Source organism: Polistes canadensis, unplaced genomic scaffold, assembly GCF_001313835.1.
Source record: "Polistes canadensis isolate GaletaPanama2010 unplaced genomic scaffold, ASM131383v1 scaffold_29, whole genome shotgun sequence".
NCBI lineage: Eukaryota > Metazoa > Arthropoda > Insecta > Hymenoptera > Vespidae > Polistes > Polistes canadensis.
Genome location: NW_014569576.1, coordinates 165,926 through 175,225, shown reverse-complemented (window position 1 = coordinate 175,225; position 9,300 = coordinate 165,926). Strand labels below are relative to the sequence as shown.

Here is a 9,300-nt window from a genome sequence, read left to right as displayed (position 1 = left end):
TTTGCAATTTTAAATTACCTATTATTTCTATTCATACTCAAACGTTTTATATATATATATACAATTATTTAATGTTTTCTATATTTATATATATATATCTTAATAATTATGTAATTAAAATATAAGTATTAAAAATATATATATGTAAAAATTATTTTACATACTATTTGAAATTATGGATTTTTTAAATATTACTTTGTTAGTACACAATTCCTATGAAATATTTGGATCAAAGTTCATTTTAAAATACATACGATAATGGGGTTATATATAAAAGTAAATGCACAATACCAAAAGTTATAAGCATCTATTTCTTATTATCAATTTGAAGAACATTACAATCTTTTTGGAAGGTACATATTGATTTTCAACATAGTTTGCATCGACATTAGGCTATACAATGTTATTAATAATTAAAAATAACAGTAATATTGTGATAAAATAGCATTTTTAAATGTACCTAATGTAACAATATATCACTTAAGTTAATTTTTAAAATCATCCAAACGAAATTACATTATTTATTGTATCATTCAATTAACGAAAAAACAAAACAATAATTTGAATATTTAGATAATAAAATTTAAATTATTATAGAAACAAAACCTGTTCGAATATTTAAACGAAAAAAGGAATAATTTAATTATTTTTTTAAAATGTACATTTTAAAATCTTAAAATATAACTTTTGTTATTGACAAAAGCGTTTTTGAAAATATATTCTATCTTTTTTACTTTTAATTTAAAATAATACAGTTATAAATTCGTAGAAAATAATATAAGAGATTTGGTTATCTTATCAATGATAAAATTAATATTAATACTTTGAATTTAATTACAAATTGTAATACTAATCATTTTTAATTGTATATTTGTAAGCGCTTACATGTTATAAGGAGAGCTCATTTGCAAAATTTAATTTGAATATTAAACAAAATAAGTTTGTTTAAAAGTCGATTAGCTAATACATATTGTATACGTAATAAATACAACATACTTTTATATATACAATTGCATACTTATAATATATTTGATATTTGTTTTATGCGGTCTTTATATTTTTTACTAATGTGATTTCAAATAAAAAAAAATAATTTAATATAATTTATTATTAACTATATTAATCAAAATTAATATCCTTCATTTGATATAACTATCAAACTAGAAAATAACTAAATTTATGATGTTTGCAAAATAGCTACAATAAATTAAAATACAGTTCAATGTATCATTAGAAAGCAAATAATCAAAGATATGTACAGTAGTTACATTATGCATCGCATTAAACTTTTTTATTTGATTACTTTATATAGTAATCACAATTCCAATAATACTGAAAAAAGTTGATTATTTGAACATTTAATATTTAAGTAATTATTTCAAAACAGTATATGACTGCTTATACAAAAAAGTAAGATAAACATATAAAACCAGATAATAACATAATTAAAAAAACACACAAATTTTTAAATAATGTAAAACTATACATGATTTTTAACTATATTTTTATATCATTTCTTTAGAGATATACAAATCTCTCGTTTAAAAGTTTCTCTGTAAATAATAAATATTACATTTAATTTTTCTTTCTTTCTCTTTCATAAATATGAACAAATAATTATATGAAATAAAATTACCTCGACAAAGTCATCTGCTCTTCTAGCATTTGCAGGATAATAATCGACTATTAAGGGACGAGGTCTTTGTCCAATTCCTGAAGGTTGTTGCAATCCACATGCTAGCTCTTCATTAGTAAGAACTGTTACTATTGTACTAACAACTTTTTCATCTAATTGTGACATAGGTTTTCCTGGTGCTTTCATACGTCGTAAGAATAAAGCATTCCATTTTTGTCGTAAATTTAAAAACAATTGTACAGTCTCAATATCAAGTTTGAATACTACCCAATCATCCAATTTAAAAATAGTACCCTCATGATTTTCATCCACTTCTGAATCAGATTCACTTTCGGGTATTGCTAAAATGCATACACGTAAGTTTATAAGGAAATGTATTATATTTAATCATAATATAGAAAGAATAATTATATAATATAAAATTACATACCACCAGCTTCATAAATAACATCCATAGGTAATCTTGCTGGACCACTAAAAAGTGCCACGGTTAAGGGATTTACGAGCGTTACGATTTTAACGTGACAGAAACGACCAGTACGACTTATTTCTTCATAAAGTAACCAATCTGATGGTAATGACTCTACATTGGATGCATGAGTTTGCGTATAAGTCATTCTAGGAGATTTTGGAAAATCTCTTAATGTCGATGATGGATGAAAGAAGACCTTCACTTCTTTTCTAAAAAGAAAAAATTACCAATTGAAATATATTATATATAGAATTATTTGACATTTTTAAATGATCTTTTTAATATAAACAAAAAATAAATGATCATAAATGGAATTATACATACTGAGTTCTTAATTGCATATGATCTCGATCGACTCTGATTAAATTTGGATATAAACCAGCTGTTATAGCAGCTTTGACGACTGCCCAATTTTCAGAATTTGTATTCAAATCTCTAATATCACCGGCACCCCTCGCTCTAACAAATCCTGATGCACGAAGTTGACCAAGAAGTTGAGTTCGCATTCCAACAACCATTTCCATAACAGGTGCTGAAATAAAATTTTTTTCACAAAAACTACGTTCTTTGCCGCTTGCTCTAGCATTTTGCCAGCTCTGAAATGCTCGCAAAACAGCCATATGATCTGAATAAGTTCCGTTTGCAAATTTTTTTCGAGCCGCAGCTACAGCCCTTTTTTGTGATGGTTGAGCTGGTAAAATAAATGGATTTCTAGAAGAAATTACATCATATTAGAAATAATATTACTGAATAATACATACAATATATTTTTTAACATTCTACGTACTTATATGCCAAACTGCAAACAATTGTAAGAACTGGATCGAGACATTTTAAAACTACTGCATATAGCAACATTTTTCCTAGTCTTGGTTCTATTGGTATATCTAATAAATGACTTCCTAATTCAGTAAGGTCTTCCCACGGATCCAATGCATCTATGGTCTTCAATAATTGAACAGCATTTCTAGTTACTACATTGGAAGGAGGCTCTATAGCTCTGTCTAAATACTCTGCAATTGGTGTATTTCCTGGTGCCAAATGTTTTGTGAAAAGACATAATTCTTGCAAAGGTAATCGTAAGATTTCAGGTGTTTGATGAGACGCCATATTACTAAATCGAATTGAAGAAAATAAGCGATAGCAGAAACCTTTCTTACATCTGCCAGCTCTTCCCTTTCTTTGTTTCGCACATGCCTGCGATATCCAATTAGAACGAAATGTACATACACCTAATATTGCGTCAAATGATTTTTCTTTGACTTTTCCTGAATCAATCACATAGACGATATCATCAATCGTAACGCTTGTTTCCGCTATATTTGTAGAAAGAATAATTTTTCTACTTCCCTGCGGACTAGGTTTGAACACTTTTTTTTGATCACACGTTTGCATATTCGAATGAAGTATATATAAAGTGTAACGAAGACCTTGATTCAATTTCTTTTCCTCGCTATTTATTTTTTCTCTCACATTTACTATATCATCGTATCCAGGCAAAAATATTAATATTGAACCTGGTGGCAATTTTAAATGAATATATATAACGAGATGTACAAGAAGATCATAATCGATATTTTCATCATTAAATGTATGATGATATACATTTAATAACATTTTAGCTTCTTCAGAGAGAGGAACATTTTCACCATGCTCTATTTCACAATCTTGCACAGCACAATCATATGTTTTCATATATGCTTCAATCAATTCAGCGCATTCAATTTGTTTCATATTTTTTGCCCAATCTAGCGCAGTCCATTCATTACCTGCTCGAAGATTCAGATTTGCTCCAAGATTTAAAAGCTGTTCGGTAGTATTTATACATCCTCTACCTGCAGCAACCATTAATGGTGTAACTAATGTTTTAGAATGTTGGTAATCTACAGAAACATTTTCAGAGAGTATAAAATGCAATAATTGTGCAAAGTTATCTTCCTCACCACACAACCATGCATCCGATATACTTTTATCTACTTCTTCTATTAACCATGGTTCGAGTTTAACCTTCTCTGGTATCGGTTCATTTTGTTGTGCTAATATCGGCGCAGGTAACAAGCATCTTTCATTCGATGAGCCTTTACCAGAAATTTGTGGCTTGTATTGCGTCCAAGATTCTAAGACCTTGCACTGTTCTTTTTTATTTAAAAATTCTTTTTTTCTCATAATCATTTCCTTAGTCATGTAGCCAGTCATTTTTAAAATATCTTCAAGAAAATATGTTTCTACTTCATACAATCTACCAGGAATATTAATAACAGTGCACTTATCAAAATATTTGGCAAAAATATTGGTATCTAAAGTTGCACTCATAAGAATGATTTTCAATGATCTATATTTATTCACAGCATCTTTTAATGCTATTAAAAGGAAATCACAAAATCTGTCACGTTCGTGAACTTCATCTACTATTATATGTGTAACCGTAGTTAAAGCAGAGTCTCCACCCATAAGAGTCCTAAGAAGAACTCCATTAGTACAATATGTCAATAGAGTTTTAGGCGCAACTCTACTTTCAAGTCTTATTTGATAACCAAATGTTTGTCCAATTTTTTCGTCCCTTTCAAATGCAACTCTTTCAGCAACAGATACTGCGGAAAGCCTCCTAGGTTGAGTGCATATAATTCTACAAGTTTGGTGTCTTTGTTGGCAATGCTCTAATATATATTGAGGTACTTGAGTAGTTTTACCACTTCCTGTTTCCCCAGCTATTATGATTATTTGATTAATGGCTAAAGCATTTAAAATATCTTCTCGTGCATTATAAACTGGAAGTGATTTACGAAAATTCAATACGTCAAAATTAGTCTTCAACTGTGGTACTTGTGGGATACTACTATTCAAGCGACCCATAGCTTTTGTGCTTGCAATAACTGAAAATAATAAAAACAACATTTCTAAACATCTTAATTATACGCTTATACAACTCAACAACTTTTTAATTTTATTTTTCTTACCATCTGCATTAAGAGGCCGTTCTCTTTCCATTGGAGGTAACAAATCTTGACATTCTTTATGATTCAATGGGAAATTATGCAATAAAGCATAAATACTTTGTTTTGAAGACTTTTGCAGCTTGATAATTGCATCGGCTTGAACTATAGTAGATCCTTCTCTCTTGTATACAGTTAAAAATCGATTTATGCCTTTACTGTTAATTTAAATATATTATTCTTTCTTTAAGATAATTTTTTAAAATAATGAAAACATAATCTATCATTATATATTGTATTTAAATTAAATATATATAATAATAAATAGTGTTCACATTGTAATCTTAATTAGCTAACAATCAATTAGTATTTTGTGTAAAATGTTAGCAACTGTAAACTAATAAAGGTTACAGCGCTAACACTATCTAATAATATAGTAATATATATTGTCTCACTCGTACCCTCTGCTTTTGGATTTTAAACCAAGCTCCCTAGCAAGTTCATGGACGTAAGCTCGCTCTTCTGCTGTATATGAAGATGGAAATTCTAATTCTTTTTGATCTGGTGTTCCTAATAATTTCTTCAAAGTTAAATTTACTGCTATTCTAGTGTCTTCTCCTATCAGAGGTGGCCTTTGTTGCTTGCGTCGAGGCATAATTATTACTTGAAAATTTACTAAAGAAGAAAGCAAAATTTTATACAATTATAAATTATACAATCAAGTATAATAACAAGTAGATCAATTAGATAACATTATATCGATTGTTATTAGCCATTTAAAGAAAACTCATTTATTTTCAATTGATATATATATACACACAAACACACACACATCATATGTATAATGCAACAGCATTGTATATGCATTATGCATACAAAAACAACAAAATATAACCAATTTATTGATTACAAACTTACCGTATTAAAAGCACACATATATACGTACACATATGTGGATATTATTAAAAACTACGTAACTATTTGACAATATTTATTTGAAACATTAGAAATAGCACTGCTGACAGTTGCTATCAGGAACGAGCGGTAAAAGCAATGTCCAGGAAAGTATATACTTTGGAAAAACAAAGGCTCTCATTGCTCTATATTTTTATTTTTAATTCTAACTAATCTGCACATTTATACAATATTGTAAATTTGACCAAACTTTTTAATAATATTATGCCCTTTTTATTTCAATAAATGTGATCCTAAATGAAATTATATTTACTGATTCACCGTATAACAAAAAATAAAACGAATTAATTATTATTTCCAATAGAACCTGTTTTGGAACCATTTATAAGTACGATCCTGATAACCTTTTCTTATTTCGCCATTTTGTATCGAGAGTTTTCAGTTACGAATTTTAAAAATAAATACAAATGATTTTTATAAGATCAGTTTTCATAATCATATTGTACGCATAAATATTTGTATATATCGAAATCTCATTGGACAATATTTATAATCCATTCTCAAGACCATACTTAGGACCATCTTAACAGAATTTATTAATTTATTATTTCAAAATATAAATTCGTAGTTTGTGCTGAAGATGATTTTCAAGAATAATTAGTTATCGAAGACTATCTTGTATTTCCTATAAGATCATCTTTATATAAAAGCGTTTTATAAAGTTAATTTACGTTTAAGATTGTATTTATTTACATTTCAAAAAATTTAAAAATAATAAGAATGTATTATTACAGACAGCCGGTAAAACAGTGATTTACTATACTCACTAGTCAATAAAATTTGTGCTAATAAATTATTGAAATTTTTATTTAATAATATTATTAAATATTATCATTAATATTTGATGGATTCTCTTTTTTTATCTTAACTTAATCTATTCATTTTTTATGTAAAGTTTATAATGCTTGAAGAGCATTAAATTTATAAAAAATTAATGGTGTTCATTTTGTTTATAAAAATATCTTTTCATATTTACTTAATTTATCTCTGTTATGTTTCGATTCAACTTATGATATGTGAAATAAGAAAATCGATATATTCATACCAAGGTAATATATGACATAAATAATATCCGAATACCTTTACGACATATGTACATATTTTATATTTAACCAACTTTGGATCGACATATGGACATTGTCCATATTTTAAAATGACTCATGAACTAACACGCGAGTGTTTACATAAAAATCTTAACAGATAATAGAATTAATGAGTTGACATTCAAGAAAAACGTTAAAAATTTATTTTACGATATTAAATATTAAATGTCTAGAGAAATTTCTAATGTATTATTATCAATTTAACGAAAACTCGAATTTGATCATAACACAAATAAAAAATTAAAAGATAATATCTTTCCATTCCCCCCCTCCCGTAATCTTAAAATTATTTATCATCATTTTTTGTAAGTACAAAGGTTAACAATGTTTAGTCTATTATCGTGATATAGTCATAAGCGAAATTTAAAAATGCGTGCTAGACTTTAGGTTTTAAATACATCACATAATTATTAAGCAAATTCTTTTTAGTAAATTCGACCTTGATAATTCATTAAAAAAAATTAGCATAGATTATAAAGGTCGGATTTAGTAATAAATCATTAATATATTCTTTTAAATTATATAAAATCATTCATATCTATGTTTTATTGCGGATATACCTTGACGATCAGAAAATGAACGTCTACGATTCTGCGCGTACTCATTCGTGACACTGTACCTCTCAGTGTATGTTCCTTCTCTGTCATAAAGTGTTCATTCTGCTTTTCTACGTTCAATAAATTTAGAATAAAATTATTAAATAAATAAAGAGAGATAAAAAAAAATGTCTTTAGACGAGGTATATAATTGGTATTTAATAATAATTATTTATATAAAACAATCAAATCACTTATTGTTATATTGTTAATGTTCTATAGCATCTCCCGGTTATGTGTTGTTATCAATTTTATAATAAGTATGTGTGTGTGAGTGTTTAAGTTGACACACATTTATCTTGCGGACGTGTTTATGATTCATTTTTATACCAAATTAATTGAACTATCTCGATTAATCTAATCGGATAATACATATTTTATTTTATTGAATGGTTTAACTTTGTTCTGAATAAATATGTGAAACATTTATCTTTATTATTTATTTGAATTAATTTGTCAATTTATTAAAACTTTTTTAATGATATTAAACCAAAAATAGTAGAAAAAGAAAAAGAGTATCATATGTTTTTACTTAAATAAAGAATGTAATATTTAGAAAAGAAATAAAAATCGTTCGACCATTGATATTTCTACTTGTGTATTTTATTGTATAACTAATATCTAAGATATTAAATTATTTTTACAGAAATTTACCAAAGCAAGCGAGGATGTGAAAAAACTTTCTTACAAGCCTTCGAATGCTTGTTTACTCGAATTGTATTCATTGTATAAACAAGCAACAGTCGGTGACTGTGATACAGGTAAAAATAAAGTTTCATTTTTATTTGAATTTTAATCAGAAAGAAATTCTTCTTTTTCTATACAAATGATAATTAAATTTTATCCTTTTTCTTTCAGGTAAACCAAACATTTTGGAATTTGAAAAAAAGGCTAAATGGGAAGCATGGAACAAAATAAAAGGTATGAGTCAAGATGAAGCAAAAGAAAAATACATTACTAAAGCCAATGAATTAATGAAACTCGATGAAAAGAATGATTCATAAATTGAAAATGAATTGATTGAATCGTCCATTAATAAATATAAGCAATTGCTTGAATTTTAATTTTGGTAAATATATAATTTTGGGAATAAAGATATATGTTACGCCTAAGCTATATATACATTTTTTTTGTTAATATATATTTCTAAATGTTTATATATATATATAATTTTTTGTTTTCATAATCTAACAAAAAAAGAATTTAGGCAAGTTTTGTGTTAAAATAATTATCTAAACTTTTGCACAATTTCGTATGTATCCTATTTATGTGAGAAACACGACACTAACAATAAGTTATACTATGTGCATGATGTGCAAGAGCATATTTTATATCTCACGTTATAAAAGCATTAACAAATTTACCTTGTTTATAAGAAGAATATACATATTCTTTGTATATATTTAAATAAAAAAATAAAAAATAAAAATCCACGATCTAGAATTTCTTTACCAAATGGAAAATGGCAATCTCCCATTAAGTAAAACCTTTTTCAAGGACATGTCACTGGGAATACTCGATTTTTCTTGTAGAGTTGGTGTAACTACTACCTTTACGTCATTATATTCCTTTAAAAAACCAAGAT

At 26.7% G+C, this 9,300-nt stretch overlaps 2 protein-coding genes across 2 annotated transcripts; one reads left to right on the top strand and one right to left on the bottom strand.

Annotated features, from left to right (window-relative positions):
* Positions 1 to 1,445: 1,445 nt before the first annotated feature.
* LOC106784045 (probable ATP-dependent RNA helicase YTHDC2) lies at positions 1,446 to 6,226 on the bottom strand. Its single transcript, XM_014743142.1, has 8 exons — positions 5,960 to 6,226; positions 5,503 to 5,716; positions 5,066 to 5,259; positions 2,896 to 4,981; positions 2,433 to 2,819; positions 2,067 to 2,317; positions 1,637 to 1,977; positions 1,446 to 1,553 (listed from the first exon to the last, which is right to left on the bottom strand). The coding sequence occupies exons 2-8, from the start codon at positions 5,694 to 5,696 to the stop codon at positions 1,542 to 1,544; spliced, it is 3,465 nt and encodes a 1,154-aa protein (XP_014598628.1). The 5' UTR covers positions 5,697 to 5,716; positions 5,960 to 6,226; the 3' UTR covers positions 1,446 to 1,541.
* A 1,480-nt stretch (positions 6,227 to 7,706) lies between these two features.
* LOC106784042 (putative acyl-CoA-binding protein) lies at positions 7,707 to 9,145 on the top strand. The gene is made up of 3 exons (XM_014743136.1): positions 7,707 to 7,858; positions 8,362 to 8,476; positions 8,574 to 9,145. Exons 1-3 carry the CDS (start codon positions 7,844 to 7,846, stop codon positions 8,717 to 8,719), a joined length of 276 nt encoding a protein of 91 aa, XP_014598622.1. The 5' UTR covers positions 7,707 to 7,843; the 3' UTR covers positions 8,720 to 9,145.
* The last annotated feature ends 155 nt before the right edge of the window (positions 9,146 to 9,300 follow it).

Coding starts and splice junctions, on each gene's coding strand:
- LOC106784045 (XM_014743142.1), bottom strand. CDS start 5,696: ATGCCTCGACGCAAGCAACAAAGGCCACCTCTGATAGGAGAAGACACT. Junction 5,260..5,502: donor TTAAAATCCAAAAGCAGAGG/GTACGAGTGAGA, acceptor TTAAATTAACAG/TAAAGGCATAAATCGATTTT. Junction 2,820..2,895: donor GTTTGCAGTTTGGCATATAA/GTACGTAGAATG, acceptor AATTTCTTCTAG/AAATCCATTTATTTTACCAG.
- LOC106784042 (XM_014743136.1), top strand. Junction 8,477..8,573: donor AGTCGGTGACTGTGATACAG/GTAAAAATAAAG, acceptor TTTTTCTTTCAG/GTAAACCAAACATTTTGGAA.